The sequence below is a fragment of the Populus alba genome, chromosome 10 (genome assembly GCF_005239225.2).
Source record: "Populus alba chromosome 10, ASM523922v2, whole genome shotgun sequence".
NCBI classification, from domain to species: Eukaryota; Viridiplantae; Streptophyta; class Magnoliopsida; order Malpighiales; family Salicaceae; genus Populus; species Populus alba.
The window spans coordinates 4,062,617-4,083,635 of NC_133293.1; the positions used below are offsets into that span (position 1 = coordinate 4,062,617).

Here is a 21,019-nt window from a genome sequence, read left to right on the forward strand (position 1 = left end):
AATCCAACATTGAAGAATGAAGTTGAAAGAAAATTAAAAAAAGAAAAAAAAAGTGATTTTGAGTCGGCACGACTAACTCATGACTCGAGTTTATAAGCCCGAGATAACTCTATATAAAGTAAATAAAAACAAATTATAAAGTCCAATACACAATAAATGCAATGTTTGGAGAATATAATTAAAAATAACAAAAAATCTTCAAAAAAATTTGAGGATCAAGTAAAAAAGGCCTTACATCCCACTCACTTTTTATTGCTATAGTGAAATGCATTGTCCTCTTAGTATATAACTAGATAGATAGCTCACGCGTTGTTGTGGTTCAATTCATAAACAATATAAATTGTTATTGTCATGGCAGTTCAAAGTTAGATTTGTGAACATTTTAATATTCAAGTTAGACTTGGCAACCTGTCAGGTCTAGGCGACTTGGGTTTGGCGGTCATGACAAATTCAAAAGCCTTGAACCTGGCCGAAATATCAGGCCCAAATTACTTGATTCCGGCAAAAAACCATAGATTTTATTTGAATGATAAAATTAAAAATAATTATTATGATTATTATTATCACTAATAAATTTGAAAAAAAATATATATTATTATTATTGAAGAAAAATCATAACTTTGATTTGAATGGATTACAAACTATAAGAATTTTGGTAAGATAAATTTAATATTATAAATATTATTAATTTTATTATTATTAAGGGAGCCAGACCCCAGAAAATTGGGTCTGGCTGAGACACTAGCCGAAATTACCTAGGTCTGGAAGGTGATGTCATATCCAAAAAACTTGGGTTTGGCTCTGGTAGACAACGAAAACTTGGGTGTGGCACGACCGAACCCCATAAGCTAAGGTCTGACAGTGACGCTAGACCCCGGTTACTTGGGTTTGGAAGTGGATGTCATACTCATGGAACGTGGGTCTTATTATTATTATCCCTTCAAATCAAATTCATGGTTTTTCTTCAACAATAATAATATTTTAAAAAATTTTATTAACGACGACGACGACGATAATAATAATAGTAGAAGCAGCAGCAACAATAGTATTAATATTAACAATAAGAATAATGATACTACTAATAATAATAATTTTAAACTTTACCCTTCAAACTAAATCTATGATTTTTTTCAATAGTAATAATATTTTTTTTAAAAAAATTAATAATAATAATAAGCTTGGAAAACTAGTCTTATCCCTTAAACGAAAGACAATCTGTACCAAAAAAAAAAAACATAAGTAGACTAAAAGAGAGGCATGTAAGAAAACCAATAAAAAATATAAATGAACTCATCCACACCCTTTAATCCAAATAAATGATGTGGAAGCATAACAATATTACCAAACTCAAGAACAACAATAGCATGCCTAATTAAAAATAATAATAATTAAATATGACATGAAAATAACAGAAAAACAAAGTAAAGAGTAGCTAAAAATAGCATAAAAAATAAACCAAACCAAAATAGCAGCCAAAAAAAGAAGAAAAAGTCCACAACTGAATGCTTTAAGAGGAGAAATAAGAGTGACGAGGAACCAAAACCCTCAAACTAACTATCTAGACATAAAAACACGTTTAATCACATCTAATAAATAGCAGCTCTTCCAATGTTGTTTAAAGACCAAGGACCCAGTCAAATGTGCTATGCTTTTAATGCATAATTATTATCATCCCATGATGTTTGAACCACCCACAATTTATTGTCGCAAGTTGCAAGTCCAAAACCAAAAAGACATGCAATTAAAACTCTTAATTGAATATTAATGTGGCTCAATTGTTACAATTCATAATGAATTGTCTTTGTCTGCATAGTAATATTAATAAAAATTTTAGTTTTTTTTATAATAATGATGATGATGGAGTTTTGTTAGAGTAGGTTGAAATTTAAAAGTAGGATATTAGAATTGTTTTTAATGAATTTATCCTTTTTCTACATTTGCCTGAAAATGTACTAGAATTTTTTTGCTTGTCAACAATTATTAATATTTCAATTTTTTTTCCTTCAATTTATTTAGTTACAAATTCAAGTAATTAAAAAGTATTTACAATAACCATAATATATCCTGATTAAAAATTTGATATATATTTAAGAATAAAGTTTACTCGTAAATAAAAAAATTGAGAGTTAATCTATTATTATAATAATAGCCATTAATCTTTTATTTTGATAGCTATTTCATTTGATGATCCTCTCAATAAATGCACCTATATATTTATTCGCCCCAAAATATAGTTATTAAAACTACCATGACTATTTCAGGAAAGGTAATATAATAAGGGAGTTGAATTGTAACATTGAAGGGGGAAATTAGACATGGCTATAAAAGATTTGGCTGAGTGAATCTGTCCTAGCCGACGTTCATATTTTGCCCAACAAACTAATTAATTTTCCATACGTTGCGGTGAATATTATTTTAACAGTCGTACTACTATATATATGAGTACATTTGATATAATATAATTATAGCTTATCTAGTTAAGATATAATTTGTTTTTTTTGTTTTTGTTTAAAACACATGATTTTATTTAAATAAAATAATATTGTTTTGGCTTTTAAAGTTTTAATTTAGAGATTTGAAAAAAAAAAATTAATTCCTTGTCTTTTAATTTCTTTCAATTGCACCTTGAATTGACCATAAACTTCTAATTTTATCCTTGTCAAACTTCAATTGGGTCCCCAACGTTTGACGCCTTTTGCAAAATGATCCTTGGCTATGAATTTCTTTAATTGAGCCCTTAATTGACCCAAATCTTTTGATTTTCTTGTAATTTTATCTTTGATTTGAATAAATTGACTTGGTAAGAATTAAAGTTTATTTTATAAAATTTAAATCTTCTCAATTAAGCTCAAATTGGGTTCCCAAACTTAATTTTTCACCAACTAAGCCCATAATAAAATTAATTTGTCTCATTTAAACTATAATTATGTCCTTGCACCTAATTAAATCCTTTAATTAATCCCAAATTAATTCTTAAATATAATTAAACTTTAATTTGACCCATGATTAAGTCAAATTAGCCTATTAAAAATCTAATTATATCGTTAGACTTAATTTTTATGCAGATTCATCCAATAATGATTTAATTTGATATTAAATCTGTATTGTCTCTTCAGTTTTGGGTATAATGGGGATACAATTATGCTCTCAGTTCCATTCAAAATTGCAGCTTGATCTTCCTCTATATTTAAAATTCTATCAGCTTCTTTTTGCTACAAGTTTTCTTGCTATTATTATTATTATTATTATTATTATTTATTGATTTTTTTATTTTGGAAAGAAAGAAAATGAATTTGAAAAATAACCCAGAAATAGGTTATGCATTTTATATGCCTAAAATCTTCCACCTTGATCAAATGATGCATGGTCAAAATCTTTTGCTTTTCATCTTTATTTTCATTAACCAACTCATCCATAGGTGTGGCAACATGTCTTTTTGTCTTTTTTGTATTATGAACCCTTCTTGTTAGTCTCTCTTACAAACTTGTAATCATAGCATCTTGTCAATCCATTCAATCCTTTATATCATTAAAAACCACATTCATACACTCAAATTATTATTGCATTACCTATAATAAAAAGAATGTGTTCTTCCCTCCTTGGTGATGACTCGTCATTGGAATAAATCACCAAATCTAATATTTTTATCCTTAACTGTTTACACTTAACAATATCACTCCACTCATGTTTCACTCAAATTCTGGCTTTTCACAATAATAGTTTGATATTTTTGTCTTTTACCTCTTATGCTCTTCTCTTCGGTTCTTTAGAGAACTAACCAAAAACAATTAAAAAAATTTAGTTCATAACTTTTTAAACAAAGATTTCAAGACACAAGGCAACTAAGGAAAGAGTAATGAAAATGAAATAAAAAAAGAAAATAAATAAAAAAACAAAATCCAAGAATGATTATGAAACTTGAAAACAATGTATGCTCAATATCCTAAAATAAAATTTTCAATAGACCCTATTAGTGAAACATTGATTTAGCATAATTGATTTGTAATGTTCTTTGGGACCTTAAATCAAAATTTTATAGTTTCAACAACCTGAAATTAATTTCTAAGCAAACAATACCCACTAATCAAAGACAAGCTTATGCAAATTATAATTTCTCAAGTATCCAAATTCATATTCTGTAATCTTTATTTTTTCAACATAAGTTACACTTATGCGACCTTTTCTTTTCATCTTTTATACTATTAGAAAATAGATATAACATAACAAAAAATTTTGTCTTGTCTTTTTTATAGGGTCGCAAAAAATTCAAGAATAAAGATCAAAACAAATAATGTATAAATTTAAATATAGATATATAAAACCTGATTTTAGAGTCTTGCTCTGTTATCAACTAATGCTATCTTGAAGGGTAAGAATGAACCCACAATCAAGATTGAACACAACCCAAGAATGCTAAAATTAGATTGATAGATAACCAAATCAAATAATTACTAGAACCTAGGAATTGGAGTTATTAGATGAAAGATGTAACGGCCCGGCTTTTTCAAGGCCAAAATTGATGGAATTTTGTTTTCGTTCGGTTTCTGGATTTTTTTCACCACATCATTCTTTAGATTTATCTTTGCATTTTATTCATTATCAAGGCACAATCTACGTAGGATAATGTAAATCAACATTCCCTTAAAACAGATTCTCAATACATGTGCCCATAATATTATATTTTCATACTCATAGGTTTATATTACATTGTATCGACATACTCATAAATTCACATTTTTGTTCTAGTCTCGTTAACATTACGAGATCATACAAAAGTGTCGAACAACAAGTTACACAACTAGTACTTTCGTTATCCTTACCTCATGTAATTTCACAACATGACATCCTCATTTGATGAATACCTTATATGTATATTGATTAGTATTTAAAAGTGCATTTTTATCAAGGTTTTATATCATCATTTTGCACTTGAAGTATCAATAACTCCTTAACTAAAACATGTTTTATAATAACATATTTAATAATATAAGATACCTTTAATTTATGGTAAATGTTCATCTTAAATGCAGGTCTATCATATAAATAAAAGGATTGATTGATGAGTTTAAATACTAAAATTGAAAGGACAAAAAGAGTGCCAAACTTAGAAAAGAGATGTTGGTGTAGTCCAAGCTGGAACACTGTTCGGTAATTGTGTCATATTTGGAGTTGTAGATCTTGGATTTAGGTTTGTTTTATATGGATGGAAAGGTAAGACATAGGCCTAAAACATTAATGGGGGTCCAAGATTTAAAAAGGCTGTTTTCAAGTCCAAATTATAGCAACAACGGAGAAGTCTGAATCTATCCTGTAGCCCAGACACTGTTCAGTGTTCAGTGTTCAACCCATATCTCGAGTTCTAAAAGTCCAAATGACCTCAATTTTTTTTCCTGGAAAGATAAGACAATTTCCTACAACTTTCATTGTACAATTAGTTTCAATTCTGATGTTAACAATGACATTTTGTTCAGACAAGAAGATAAGGATTTTCACCAAGTCAAGAGTTGGCCACCCACTTAACAATTAGTCATCAAATCAATAGTTCCAAATTTTGGTCTATAAAAGGAGACCTTTTCCATGCATTTAGGGGCTTGGTTGTTCAGATCAAGAACTTGCTCTTACTCTCTCTCTTTATATTTTTATAATGCTTAAATTTTGCTTTCATTAATATCTTGTTTATGCTTTTCATTTCCTTTCCTTTACTTGGTTAACTTGTATCTTAGTTATGTTCTTATCTTATTTATTTATGTTTCTCTCTTTCATTATGTTTAGCTAAGTTTATTATATCAAGGTGAAAAGGTTATACTAATGGTGTAAGAATAAGTATAGTGTAAACTCAACATGGACTTTAATGTTTGATACTAACATGTTTTGTATTTGTTATCTTGTTCACTCTTAACACTTTGTTTGTTAAATGGTTAATCTAGATTTGTGTTGTATAACACTTGGTACAATAAATGCTTGGCACTTTTATAGCCCAACTGTATGGTATAACCTACACCTATGCTATGAAAGGATCTTGATTTGTTGTTAACATAAGTTATAATTATGAATACCTGACAATATTTACAAGTATTAGCATTATTCAAATAAGATAACTAATATAATCATGTTAACAATTTATAATCCGATTAGAACCTCATTTGTGTGTGGTTTCCAGTTGATAATAAGAGTTTACACTACACTTCTTTGAAATACCATTAGTGGATCTTCTAACCTTAACACTTGTTTTTATCATTGTTTAATTCTCACATTGATCTTCCATCTCAAATCTCTCATCAACTTATTCTTCTTCTTCTTCTTTTTCTTTATTACTATTACTATTACTATTACTATTGTTATTGTTGTTGTTGTATTATTGTTATTTATAATTTATACAATTAACCTCCTTATGGTTCGACCGCGGTCTTGCCGGGTTATTTATTACTTCGACACTCCTGCATTTGGGAGAAGGCATCAATTTTTTGGTCGTGTTAATTTGTTGAGGACAACAAAATTTGATAGTGAAAGCAAATTCATTGTGGATGACATAATGCGGCAGCGAACATTGATTCGTTGCAGACACTAGAATTTAGCAGCGAAAATTGATTCGCTATGGACAACATAATTTGACAGCAAAACTAGTTTGCTGGTGGTAACACAAATTGGCGGCAGAACCGATTCGCTGCAGCCACTATAATTCGGTAGCGAAAACTGATTTGCTATAGACACCATAATTCAGCAGCGAAAACTGATTCGTTGTCGGCATCATCATTCGACAGTGAAAACTAGTTCATTGCAGGCCACACAATTGATAGCAAAAGCATATTCGTTGCAGACAATACAATTCAGCAGTGAAAGCAGATTCGTTGCGGATGACATAATTTGGCAGTGAAAACTGATTTGCTGCGGACACCATGATTCGGCAGGAAAAATTGACTCGTTACAGGCAACACAATTTAGCAGTGAGACTAACTCGATGCTGATATAGAAATTGTTGACGAGAACTAAGTCGCTGCTAACTCATAAATCATCAACATAACCCCTATCACTGCTGATTCATACTCCAATTCATATCACAAAGGCAGGAACAATGCACCATCAAATCTCAACGTGCATATTTGATTTAGGTTCTTCTAACTACTAACTCAAGTTATACAAATCCATTCATCACACAACAAAGTTAAGGCATTATCAATGGGCAATTTTTATTTCAACTGCAGCATGTTTCTTCAAGATTTATTATCAATATATTTTCATATAACTACATCAACCAAACATGCTAAATCACACCATTAACACAAGTATAATTCTGTTTCGGTTTCACTTGATCTAACATCTCTAACAAGGGTGTCATTTATGCATTTTATTCCTTTAATCCCTATTATGTCCAACCCTCACCAAGGCCGACCAACTTTCCAAGTTTGTGCATTCAAATTTGCAATATTTCTTTTATTAACTATTCTGGAACCCTGTTTTTTATCTCTCCTTTTAGCTTAGTTCTTTCCATAATAATTGGAGTAAAATTCCTAGGCCATGCATTTATAGTTTTATTCTTCCTTTCGGTTTTAAGGCCTTAAGAATAAGTGGAGAAGGACATGTTTCATACCTCATGAATTTAGTGTTTTTGGGATTGGTTTGACAACATTTCTCCCTTTCTGTTTCCGATTTGCTTCTTCCTCTTTCTCTTTATCAATTTTCTACTCCTCCTGTAAGTTTCCCATCGATTTTAGGCCTCTACTCCCTTCATATTTATAGTTGTCTAGCCTCCTGTCAAGCTCTCCCTTCTCTCTCTCACGCCTGAGGCACATGCAGCAGAATTGTTGAGCTCTTTTTAAGAAGGAGAAAAGAAAAAAAAACATGTACCTTGTTTTGGGAAGAAGGAAGGGGGGGCAAGAGCATGCAGCTTATTTTGGAAAGAGTGGGGAGCCATCCTTTTTCTCTCCTTGTATTTATAGCCCCCAAAGTGTGCTGGGATGTTTGGGAACAAGGTTATCCTTAACCCCCTTTTAGGTTATCTTGGGCTAGTTTCTATCCCCATTCTCCTCTGGGATAGGTTAGTCAATTCTAATTTTTATTAGGTCTTATACTGTTGCTACCAGTTCAGAAATTGACAATAAAAACTATGTCGTTGTCCATTCAGAAACTGACAACCAAAATTTTTGTTGTTGCTGATTTAGAAATCAATAGCAAAACTGCGTCACTGCTGGTTTAGAAATCGACAGCCAATCGTGCCATTGCCGATTCAAAATCGGCAGCAAAAAAATTTTTCGCTGTCGATTCAAAAATCGACAGCAAAACTACGTCAATGTCGATTCAGAAATTGATAACTAACTATGCCACTACCGATTCATAAATCGATAGCTAAAAAATTGCATTGTTGTCGATTTAGAAATCGACAGCCAAAAACTGTGCCGTTGCTGATTCAAAAATTGGTAGCGATGGTGGAGTCATTTCCGCTTTAGTTCTCTTTTTTTTTTTTAGGTGTTTACAAAAAACCCCAACTCATTGATTATAAAGAATCAATAAATTGAAGTATAAGGATGAGTTCCATAAAGACAATATTATTTCTAAATCTCCTAAAAAAACCTAAATACAATTTAAATAACTCTATTATACTAGGTAAAAAGTCTTAAACAAGCTAAAAAAATAACAAAAGAGTTTTAAATAAAATAGAAAAAATAATTATAAACCAATTAGAAAAATAATGTATTTCTCACATAGTAGCTTTTTAGCTTTATTACAAAGCCTTCTAGATGTCTGATCATTATGAAATTTTAAACTTATAGAAAATAAGACCTTTAGAATCTTCTGGACAAATTCCAACTTGAACCAATGGTTGAATCAAAAGTTATACTAGTTAGCATAAAACTATACATTAGAAAAAATTAGCTCAAAACTACTTCTTCTTATCTAGTCTGCAAGCTACCAAGATTTCTTGCCCAATCCATAAACTACTATACTTTCTGAACTCCTCTTATGTGAAATATATAAATTAAAGTCTTATCATTTCTTAAAATCATCTTAACACTTGACTTGGCCCAAATATCTTGAATTCTGCCATTAAATGCATATATGATCTTCTTGTCTATTGGCCTTGTAATAAGCTTAAACGACACCTCTAATAGATCCTTTAGTGTTGCTTATTGATTCTCATCAAAGGAAAAGTGTTAGGATTAATTTTGAATTCTATATCTAAAATGTACTTTTAGTTTTTTTCAATACATGTATTGATGCAGACTCTATAAATATAAAGATCCGCAAATCCATAGACAAATTGACTTCCTCCCAAGAAAGATAAGATCATGTTTGAATTTGAGTTTGACCTAGTATGAACCTTGTTATGAAGAACCAAAACTATAAAGAAGACCACCCTCACCTTATGCCTATATCGAGACGCAAACAAGAAGTATAGAAAACACCGTGAAGATTGATCAATCTTTAAATTAGTTTGAGTAGTTCAATCAAGAACCAACATATAAGAATCACTCATCACATACAATATACAACAACTTTGTTATTATTGTCAAGATTTAATAAAATCCTTATATAAGAGTATTTATAAGAAAACCCTAAAACTAATGGGTTAGACATGCACCCAATTTAAATAAAGCACAAGCTAGTTAAAATAAGGTTTAAAATAATAAAAATAAATAAAACAATAGTTTAAGATTATTTTTCACCCTTTGTACATATGATAGTGAAAAATAACCAAGAGAGATAATTGTTGAAGAATCCTTATTGAACAAAAGCTTAATGCCATATAAAATAAGAACTAATTTCTAACCAATTAGTTCTTCTTGTTTGATATGCAATCCTTGTAAAATAAGTAATCAAAGGCTGCCACATAAGTTTTCAATAGCATTAAAGACTTTTTGTAGTGAATGGAATCCATAACTCTTAAAAAAACAATGTTTTTATTTTATTTTTTTGCACTTTGCTGACAGATTCTAGGCTCAACTTCAAGCATGTCATTTTCTCTCATACAGATGAATTAGATGACCTATTATATATAGTTAAAAAGGTACATATGTCTAGTTTCCAATCCAATTAGAATAGCATCCAAATTTATTTGTTAGTTTCATATATGACCAAAAAAGTGGATAGGGGTCTAGACTAGCAAATTTATACCTTTTTAACCCAAGTCTTTTAACTGAGCTCATTGAACTCTTTTTGAATCCACTTCAATTTAGGTCTTATAATAGATCCAATGGACATTCCTAATGGATTCTTTCATGTTGTAGCCAGGATTACATCATGTATGTAGAGCATTAATGATGAGATTATCTAAATATCTAGAATTATTTATGGACTAGTATAAATATATGTGTTGAGAGTATTTTATCTAAGTCCAAGTCCAAGTTTTCATAGGACTTATTCTCTTAGAAAAGTAATATGATATGATACATGAATGGTTTTTCATTGTACTCTCCTTCTCTTCCTACCTACTCTCTTTTCAATTATTTTCAACAACCAAACTAAGAGCTATATAGCTGATAATAAGTAAAAAGATGGATTACTATTTCATTATGCTAGGGGCAAAATGGATGGATTTAACAACTCAAATATGCCACTAACATAAATTGAAGCACTACATTCTTAGAAACTTAGTATTTACTAGTTTACAATGCCACACTATGTTGCCGCTTGAATACGAAAAAATATAAAACAAATATGTCCATGTCATAGAAAACTATTTGGCATTGTTATTGAACCTGACCCAACGAATCAACCGTGAAACCTCTTGACCATACTTCTTGGCTAGCCCGAGTTTAAAATTAGACCATGTGACAAACTCAATCAACTTGGCGAGTTCAAAGGCAACTCGGATGAATGGTAAAAAACGTGGTTTGGTTTAAAAAAAATTTCAAGATTACTATATATTTTTTTTGAAATATTGAGATGTCATCATATTGGATCAACTTAAGTTTCACGACTTAACCCATCAAATTTACGATTCGGGTGATAGACTCCATTGGCTATAAGAACTTTATATATTTTTTTAAAAACTATTTTTACTTAATTCAATGATGATAAAAATAGATGATCATAAAATAAAGAACAAACCAAATGTCAAGACATTTGTTTAAGACTGTGATAATTTTATAGAAAACAAACTAAAATAATTTATGAACACAAATTCAAAATCAAGTAAATATTGAAGGATAAAATTAAAAAATAAAGGATGAAAGTAAAAGAAAAAAAGGAAGATGCAAAAAAATAAATATATATCTCCTTCACTGTTTATATGAACGATGAAAGAGTTTAGTAGTCACTTTGAATCTTTTACATGTATTAGAAAATAAATGATTTATTTTTTTATGTTTTTTTTTTTTTATCTTGATTCAATTTTTTTGGTTTTTAAAATACGAAACTGCCAAACTGATTTTTTATATATAAATTTTGTAACCTGTTTTTAGTTTGATTTCCCGGGTTTGTATTTTTTATTAATTTAATGCATATTCTAAATAATCAGATTATTTTACTGACCCTATCTATAAGATCCATGTATGTTAAAAAGCACAGCATGTTTTCACCATACAAGAAGAAGCTGTGCAAGAGCATGAGAAAGCAAGTCATTATTTTAATAACCATTATATTTAATATTTCACAGCAAATACAATGGCATCAAGCTCAGCACCTTACCTTGGAGTAGAACCAGAACCAAACATCACCCAACTTTGTTTCTCCATATGTTCAATGATTCTCTTAAGTGGCTTTATCAACAAAAGTAAACACATAAAAACAGTCACAGTCACACCGACAAAGTTCACAACATGACCAAAAACTAAAAAGAAAGGCAAACTTTACGACACAACCAAAGTATTTTATTTTTTGTCAATTGTACCATAAAAATATTATTTCTGAATTGTATCATTTTGTTAAATATAGCTAACAAAATTTTTGAAAAAACAACAACATGCTCTTCACATGAGAGTATGAAATTAGAAGGAAAATTCGTCTTTAATACAATATGAAAGAAATATATGTGAGTGGACGGTAATTAGAACTATTGCTTCACGTGTCTTGCAAAAGAATTGGAGGAAAACTCTTCTCCAATTTCTTCTTCTTATGGGAATCACACGAGAATCACACATATACTTCAATGATTAGGGGAATGATTTACAAATTTGATATATATTTAAATTCTATATACAATTCTTTGAATAGTTAAAACAATTGATCATTCAAAGTCATTTTTGCATATTTTTAGGTATTTATCTTTAATGAACATGCAACCGATCAGTTAATCTAGATTAATTAGGATCTAGGTTGTGAAACTCTTATTTAACATACTTGAGAAACTAAAATTGCAAAACTGAAGCCCTAACGGTGAGCCTTTTCTCCATGCTAAATGTTATAAGAGCTGAATTTTTTTTTATTTATTTAAGTGGGTGTCCGGACCAGCTTACGCGTACCACGACTAATTCCACGGTTCACTGAACATCCTGCAAATCCAGTGAGTATATAAGGCACCGCGGGGGTGACAGGCATGCATAATAAGATTTAAACCCTAGTGCAAAAGAAAAAAACAAGCCTCTTCCACCACTATACCAAGACCTCAAGTGCCACCAGAGCTGAGTTTTTGGCAACATACAAAAGTGTCCAGCCCGATCTATTGACAAGATCCCTCGCAACTTGTTCTTTGGATCTTCCAGTCACGAGCTATTTTATTCATTTTTCCGTCAACTTTCAACATCAAACCAAGTTGCCACATGCATTTACAGAGGAACTGTGGCTTTGCGGCAGGGAAGTCATTCTTCTCAGACTCTCTCAGTTGCTCAGCAAAGCAATCCTACTGCATCACTCCTGTACATGTGGTTGAATCGCAAACCTAAACCTTTTTATTATTTGAATCGGTCTATCCAAAGGGTACCAAAAGGAGGGTACCGAGCGTGCACCAATCAAGCCTCAATAACATCCTGAGATTCATTTACACAAATAATAAAAGCCGCAGAAAGATCAATATCCAGGTAAAATGAAGCCATACTCGTAATTATTCAATGGCAGCAAAGGATTTTAGTAAGAAAGCTTCCAAATACAAAATTAACTAAATTGAAACAACTGTGCATTAGTTTCCCAAGTTATATCAAGAAATAATCCCGGAGAATGTCTGCTATATCTTGCTAGTGGTTTCCCAATTTCATTACTCGCCCACCACCAAAATAATATAGCAAAAAAAGTGTCTCTGCACAGTATCCATCCACAATTTTTCTGTAAGAATCAAGTACAATTGAGTTCCACCATTACAAGAAGTTTCTCACAAGTATGAGAAAGCAAGAATCCAAAGAAAGAAGGTTGCACCGTTATCTTTGAAATCTCAGAGCAATTTCCATCAAGCAGAGTGCCTTGCAGAAGCCGAAATATTCCTCAAGTCTACAGACCATATAAACATATGTGTGGATTTTTCCACTACATTCACAAACGTGACCACATAAAAACAATCATTAAGTTCACACAAGACAGGGAAGGGATTGTTATTCAATCATGATGGATGACCTTGTTGAGCATAAGATTCAATCTGGATGAAAACAAAGAATTCAATAACTCATTTACAGTACTTTTACAACTAGAATTAAATCAAGAAAAATAATAAGAGTTTAGAACTGCAAGACCTCGATCTATCCTTTCCATCCAAATCAAATGGTGAAATTAGAAACAAAGGACACGATTAGATCAGTTGAAACAATCACAGGAAAAGTGTGGTGACTGTGATTAAAACGTGAAAGAGCTTAGAACTGCTAGAAAACCACGGTACCCTTTTCATCTATGATCCTTTATCTTGAAAGATTCAATTTCTCCTGGTACAGTTTCAATATCTGGGTAGATTCAGCACGCTGATTTATGAACTGCTGCAGGAACTTATTTTCAGATGCAATGAAGAATGTAGTGCTTCTGAAACTCTTCTCAATCAAACCTTGAGACACTAGAAATTGCAAAACCAAAGCCCTTGGAGTGAGCCTCTTTTCCAAGCTATACGAGACAAGTGTTGGGTTTTTGGCAATAAAAGAAGATTCCCAGCCCAATTTGTTGACAAAAAGATCCATCACTGCCACAACTTTCTCTTCAGATAGGGTCATAAACCATGGAGACTTTGCAAATGCTGCAAGAATCTCTTCATGGGACAAACCCCATCTCCTATATACATCAATTTTCTTTTCCCATGTGGATCTGCTCATGGACGTCAATGCTAGGATCGCAACGACAAATTGAGTCTTGCAAGGATCTAATCCCATTTTCCTCACTTTGCACAGCACCATGTTAAATTTCTTTGGACTCAACAACAATGTTTTAGGGTGGCTACGAACTAGCATAACAATATTCTTGTCAGGCACTCCATTATCTCGCAAAATCTGGGAAATATATTTCACAGTAACAGGATTAAGTTGAAGAACAAGAGGAGTACTTTTGAATACTTGAACAATGGTATCATTTGGGAACCAATTTTTCAAAAAATCAAAAGTAGGGACTAGCTGGTTTTCTAAGCTGCATCTCAAAATCCAAGGGTAGAAGGATATGATTTTAGCAACATCAGCGGTTGAAACACCTTTAGAATACAAAAACTCAAGTTTGGGTAAAAGGGTTTTGTCAGGATTGTACAAAAGCAGTTCAGGGCATTTTCTGGTAAGTTTTAAAGTTTGGTTCTCTGAGAAGCCATGGTCCTTGAAGAAGCTAAGTAAAGAATCGGGTTTATGTGGGATTTCATAATGGACACGTTTAGAAGCTTCTAATGCAGATTTGAGAGAAAACCCACATTTGTTAACGAGGTAAGAAACAGTAAATGAGTGTCGATTTGCATTTCCATTGCTTTTGCTTGATGAGACGTGTCTAAGAGATGATAATAACGAAGGGTTTTCGAGAAAATAGTGTTGTCTATGATTTGTTGAAGCTCTTACAGAACTCCCTAACATTCTGCATGTGGATTCAAACAACGGAAATGAAGCTTGAGGAATACAAAGCTACTTACCTCTCTTTCAATCTTGATTTTACAGCTCTACCTCTACACGTTTAGGACATATCAGCAGAGAACGGGGCGAATCGGTGTCGATGGACATGTCAGACCCACAAACCAATCCTCTTCTGTTTCTCTTTTCTTTAAGATAAGGTGAAAAAGTCACCAAAATGTAGACCTTTGAAAGGATTCTTGGCCATAAAGTGAGGATTTTCCATGAAAATTATAGGTCATCAACGGCACAGATGTTGATGTCATTTGTTCTTCCATTTATTGAATTTGAAGATGGCGTTTCAAATCCGTTACTTTTGACTGATTTTTCTAAGAGATATTGTCTTCTATCCATTCTACTATTATGGTTATTAAAAAACTTAACAATCTACAAAACTATTATGGTTATAAAATATGTATGAAAAATTTTAAAATTTTATCGTTTTTATATAAATAAAAATATATTTTTAAATTTTTTAATAAAGAATTTTTAAAATGTTTTTTTTATTCTTCTCAAATTTTAAAGAAAAAAAACATGTATATTTAGTATTGACTCGATATCTTACAATGTAAATCTACAATTCAAATATTAAATAAAATGATTAGAAAAATATATGAGGGATCCACAAATAATTTTATAATAATCCCCCCATTCTTGTAGCGCATGGGGGCCATTATAGTGGCAAAAAAAGTCAATCACTTACTCGCCTGATAGGGAAGGTGCGCTATAGGGTGATTTTGTCACATCTATTAGGGTGACAAATTTTGTCATTTGAGTAGCGGTTCAATGACAATTGATCTTTTCTCTTCTCCCATTATTTTCTCTTTCCTAGGCTTTGGTATTCGTGCAGAGTTTTTAAAAAATCAATTATGTCATTCAATTTGTATTTGTATTTATTTTTTATTTGATCCTTATTTTTTATTTTTATTTTTATTAAATTTGATGCTTCTTTAAGTTTATTTTGTTTTTAATTTCATCCCTCATTAATCTCATTATATTTTTTTTATCCAATATAGTACTCATTCTTTTGATTGCTATTTCTTTATCTTTTTCATTATATATATATATATATATATATATATATATATATATTGTCCTAGGTAGTTTAATTTAATTTTATTTGGTTTTCAATTTTGGTCCTTAATTTTTTAGTTTATTTATTTATTTATTTTGTTTTTCATTTTAATCCCTAATTAGTTTCTTTCAATTATTTTTGTGCATGATTTAGTCCTTATTATTATTATTATTATTTTATTTTTATGATTTGAGATCTTTCTTTTTGAATTTATCTTGTCAACCTTTTACAGGATAATTTGAGTCTCATGAATTATTGATCCTTGAGCTTGTTTTATTAAATATTATTTAAAAATAGCTGCACATATTAGTACATGATGAATTATCCTGAGTACGAGATGGTAAAGTTAACCTGAGTTAACTTGTATTTTCTTATTAAGTTTTTTTTTTATTATTTATTTAACTTTGGTATTTTTTGCTAAGTGCTTCTTTTGGGAGTTTGATTTTATTTCCTTGATTTGTTTATGAGTTTGTTTTATTTTTAATTTGCCCTTGAACTTTGTAATTTTTTTTGTTTTGTTTTTTTTTTATTTGGTTATTATAATAGCGAATTGGTAAAGTTAACTCGAGTTAGCTCAGTTTTTTTTTTTTTTGAAGTTTTTTTGTTGAACTTTGTTGTTTTTGCTAGGTACTTCTTTTGAATTTTTTTTTTAATTCCAATCTTATATAGCGGTTGTGAGTTTATCAAGTTAGATCGAGTTGACTCGGGTTTTCTTCTTTGCCATTATGTTTTTTGATTATTTTTTTATATTAAGTTATTAGATCTTGAACTTTATGATTTTTTTTATTTTTCTTTCCATGTGTTGTTTTGATTTTATATCTCGAGTTATGCTTTAATAAATTTAACTGATTTATCTTGGATTATTATTATTTAAATATTATTTTTTTTCTTTGAAAAAATTTAGATCAACCCCCCGCATAATATGGGTTACTTATAATAAGAACTCAATCAAGATAAATTATTTTTAACCGAAAAAAAAAAATAAAATTACACTGCTGATTGCAGAACAATGAATTTAGCTGCATTACTTTATCCACATGGCTTTGCGTTTTTTTTTTTTTTTTTTTTTAATTATAATTATAATTATAATTATAATATGCTTTATTGGTAGGGAGGGGCCTAGACCTAGTCCAAGTTCAAAACACTGCAGAAGAAAGAAAGAAATAAATAAAAGAACGGAGAAACCCTCCCTTTCTGTACTCTAAACAGACACTTCACATTCCAAGCAGCCATCACTGTAACTTTCGGCAACCTTGTCTTCTCCTCGTTTGAGCCCCAGATTTTTAGAGAAATGGCTGCCAGTTTCGTTTCTAAATGCTCTCGTGGTGCGTGAATCCCTATTACTCTGTTAGGGTTTCCTTTCTTTCATTTCATTTATGCGAGTTTCTGTGGTGCGGTGTTGTGCACATTTTTTATAGCTTGATTTTCTGTGGAGCTTGGATGTTCATTTTAGGAGAATATACAATATTAGGATTCAACATGTCTTTGTAGGTTTTTTTTTTACTCTGGGGGTTTTAGATTCAAATCCATGCTCAAGGCAAGCAGCTATCTGAAGCTCAAAAGGCTTGGGTTGTGTGCATCTTAAGCTTTTTGATGAGACTATAAGTTGTCTGCTTGTTTTCAGTTGAATTAGGTATCCTTAGGAGACATTTAGCTTGGGTTTTAGGTTTCGATAATGGAGACCTTGAAGTCCTAAATTGATTCCTTTTCAACTTCTTCATGTTGGTTGGATGTATTAGAAATATGTACTTGAAGTCCTAAAGTTACCATGATACATAGAATGCTGCAGTTAGTGGAATTATGATGTAGCTTTATTTCACCTCGTGCAACACGGGGCACTTGGATTTGGGGGATCATAATAGTGATGCTTAAGGACGATTTGTGTTGGACAGCTTTGTTACATTTTAAGAACAATGAAAGTCTGCCATGTTCTATAACTTCCCAAGGCTGTATTTACTGTAACTGTCACACAGTTATTCACTTGAGCTATAATAGCATGGAAAATTATTGGTTCATTTGGTATGGAGTAGTGATGGCTTGCTCCTTAATTTTTTTTTTTCTTGCCAAGTAGATATGAAAATAAATTACGCATGAGACAGCCAGCCAAATATGGATATTTTTTAGCTTTCTTGAGCATTTTTTGTACTTGTTTAATTATTTTAACTTCTTGGTGATGCTATTTCCTTGATTTCTTTTCATGAAAACCGAGAACTTAGTTTAGTTTGCATGATTAAGTAACAAAATTTTATGTATCCACTTACTATATTTTTTGTATGATGTACTGGAACAAAACTAGGGGACTGTTCATTGTTCAGGGGCCTTGGTACCAATGTTTCTAATTTACTGAGCACAGCCACTCAAATGACATGGAGCAATTTCTTATCTCAGGTCAGATTATTTCTCTATGTACTTTGATTTAATCAAGTGTCTTCTATCATGGAAGTATCAGAAACCTGAGGTATATTTCCTATATACTTGAAAAGGTTGCATTTAGATGTGCAAGAAACTGTCAAGTAAAATGGCTTTTTTTACTGGGTTCTGAAATCGTGAAGGAGTTCTGCTATTTTCTATGTGAATGGCTGCTAGACTTGTTCTCCTGAAAAAGCCATGTTTCTCTCCCTTCGATTCAAGAGACTTACAATTGTGCCTAGTTTTCCTCGAGAGTACTTAAAACAAGGCGTTTCTTGCATGTTGAGGGACGTAGATTATCTCAACCAATGCCTAGCATTATCAGTTATTGCTAGGATCAGTTAATTTGCTTCTCTGTTATCTTCCTCATGATCATGGTCTGAATGTCCTGCTACACTTTTACAGCATCAAAGAACTTTCATACAGATGAGGACTGTTCTCAAGGTTGTGGATAACTCAGGAGCAAAAAAGGTGATGTGCATTCAACCTTTGAAGGGGAGGAAAGGGGCAAGATTGGGGGACACCATCATTGCCTCTGTAAAGGAAGCTGCTCCAAATGGAAAAGTGAAGAAAGGCGCGGTTGTGCGAGGTGTTGTAGTGCGTGCTGCAATGCAGCGTGGCCGTTGTGATGGGAGTGAGGTCAAGTTCGATGATAATGCAGTAGTGATTATTGACAAGCAAGGCCAGCCAGTGGGGAGCAGGGTTTTTGGGCCAGTTCCACATGAGTTGAGGAAGAAAAAGCATGTCAAGATCCTTGCTCTGGCAGAGCATATTGCCTGAGGTATGGATTACTTTGGTTTCTATGTTCTAGACATCTGGTAGAATTTTTCATTTAGAAAAAAAAGGTAAATGGGTAGAGTTTTTAAAAGAGAACAAAATTGTTCTATACTTTCATGGAGAATGTTATGGCATCCAGTGCTGAGCAACTAGTTATCGCAGCAAAAGTCATTGTTTTGCCCCTGGATTTAATTTGCATTAGGATCCTTCCTGTCCTAATTGAAGTGCTGGACACTGAGCACTGCAGCATGATTAAACTGTGGAATCATGGCTCTTTAGCAACTGAACTGCAAAAAAGAAAGTGGCGAGTCTTTAACATCTTGTTTTTCTTACAAGAAACTAATGAATCAAGGCAAGTTTTTATTCTTCCTGTCCATGAGAGGCTAGCTTCGCAAATCCTCAAATGGGTCACTAAGCAACCTGGTTGTAACTTGAATCTCTCTACACACTCTCCGTCACTACACACACACACTTCATCAGAGCTAGAATTTGTGAACCTTGTGATCTTTCTGGGTCAATTTTAGGACATCTTTCTCAGATGCATACTGGTTCAAAATCTTTTTTCCATGCTTCAATGAAAAATTGCCCCCCCATTGCAAGCCCAACCCTGTGAGGGAATCTCATGGATGGATCCCACAAATTCAATGGTTGAGATTTTTTCTACAACTGTTCTCAGGGAATATTTTGAATAAGATTTAGCATTATTGTTTTTACAGAAATATCTTCAGCATTTAGAAAGTAATCACCTCCATCTTCCATCTATTTAAAAAGTAATCACCTTCATTCTCCATTGTCTTTATTGATAATCACTTATTAATATAATATGACTTCCATTTTTATTTTAATATGCTGTTTTCATTTTCTTGAAACATGTAAATAATATCAATTTTAATGTGTTGTTCAAGTAATACATGTAGTCTGACAACTATTGCTTTTAGTAGTGTTTTTTGTTTGCTTGAAAAAACATTAAATTAATATTTGAAACCTAGTAAATATGAATGAATAAGATAAAATAAAAACTCCTGATTGAGAAATAATTGATAAGAAGCCGTAGCTTGAAGAAGTTTCCTGACAACTAGCAATTAGCATCATTCACAACCATTTTGGTTTTAGGAAATTCTAGACACACCCACACACAAGTAACACCTTGTCTGGATCATAGCAAGAAAAGCTATAACCAATATCTGTTTTTCTTTGGCATTAACTTAGAACCATGCACATCTAAAACATCTTTTACTAAGATTAATGTAGTTTTATGTAAACTTGTAGCATTAATTTCTAAATGAATGACTAAGTCAGGGATGCATTTTTATGCATCACACACACACACACACACACACACACACACACACACACACACACACACATATATATATATATATATTTATTTATTTTTATAAATGGAGAAAGGAAAATATAATGTTTATGTTTTATAAAATAAATTAAAAATTATATGGACTGATAAATTGAGAAATAGTTGCCATAGGTAACAAAATACTCAAACAAGAAACTTTTTTTTTTTTTATATAGTAAAAGTAAAAAATAGATGCACGTGAAATATTTTACATCGGCTGCTGTTTTCATTTATTTTATCTTAGATGCTAATTGTTGTTGCTAATAATATTTTTGTAAATGCATCATATAAATATAACTAATTTATATAAAATATGAGGAAAAAGTTTGGAGACAAATTATACGAATCCCTTTAAATTATTTAAACTTGTAAAAAAAATCAATCACTATTTAAAAATAAAGTTAAACCAAATAGTTTTGAAAAATAAGAGAGATGACATTAATCAATATTTTAAAAAATAATCTAAAAAAAAGAAGAAGA

The 21,019-nt window shown here is 31.4% G+C and overlaps 2 protein-coding genes across 4 annotated transcripts; one reads left to right on the top strand and one right to left on the bottom strand.

The window, feature by feature from the left end:
* Positions 1-13,468: 13,468 nt before the first annotated feature.
* Positions 13,469-14,949, bottom strand: LOC118034524 (transcription termination factor MTERF15, mitochondrial). The gene has a single exon (XM_035039849.2). The coding sequence runs from the start codon at positions 14,889-14,891 to the stop codon at positions 13,758-13,760; it is 1,134 nt and encodes a 377-aa protein (XP_034895740.1). The 5' UTR covers positions 14,892-14,949; the 3' UTR covers positions 13,469-13,757.
* A 2,173-nt stretch (positions 14,950-17,122) lies between these two features.
* Positions 17,123-19,551, top strand: LOC118034523 (large ribosomal subunit protein uL14mz). Of its 3 annotated transcripts, none has more exons than XM_073412117.1 (4): positions 17,123-17,324; positions 18,296-18,387; positions 18,814-19,189; positions 19,388-19,551. In XM_073412117.1, the coding sequence occupies exons 1-3, from the start codon at positions 17,291-17,293 to the stop codon at positions 19,186-19,188; spliced, it is 501 nt and encodes a 166-aa protein (XP_073268218.1). In that variant the 5' UTR covers positions 17,123-17,290; the 3' UTR covers position 19,189; positions 19,388-19,551. The 3 variants fall into 3 exon arrangements, with proteins under 3 accessions (XP_073268218.1, XP_073268219.1, XP_034895739.1); XM_073412118.1 differs by having other exon boundaries at positions 19,522-19,551; XM_035039848.2 differs by having other exon boundaries at positions 17,124-17,324; positions 18,814-19,551.
* The last annotated feature ends 1,468 nt before the right edge of the window (positions 19,552-21,019 follow it).

What these genes read in the sequence shown, in the direction of transcription:
- LOC118034524 (XM_035039849.2), bottom strand. Translation starts at nt 14,891, where the DNA reads ATGTTAGGGAGTTCTGTAAGAGCTTCAACAAATCATAGACAACACTAT.
- LOC118034523 (XM_073412117.1), top strand. Translation starts at nt 17,291, where the DNA reads ATGGCTGCCAGTTTCGTTTCTAAATGCTCTCGTG. An exon ending in CGTTTCTAAATGCTCTCGTG is followed by an intron (nt 17,325 to 18,295) that starts GTGCGTGAATCC and finishes GAACAAAACTAG; the next exon opens with GGGACTGTTCATTGTTCAGG. An exon ending in GGAGCAATTTCTTATCTCAG is followed by an intron (nt 18,388 to 18,813) that starts GTCAGATTATTT and finishes ACACTTTTACAG; the next exon opens with CATCAAAGAACTTTCATACA.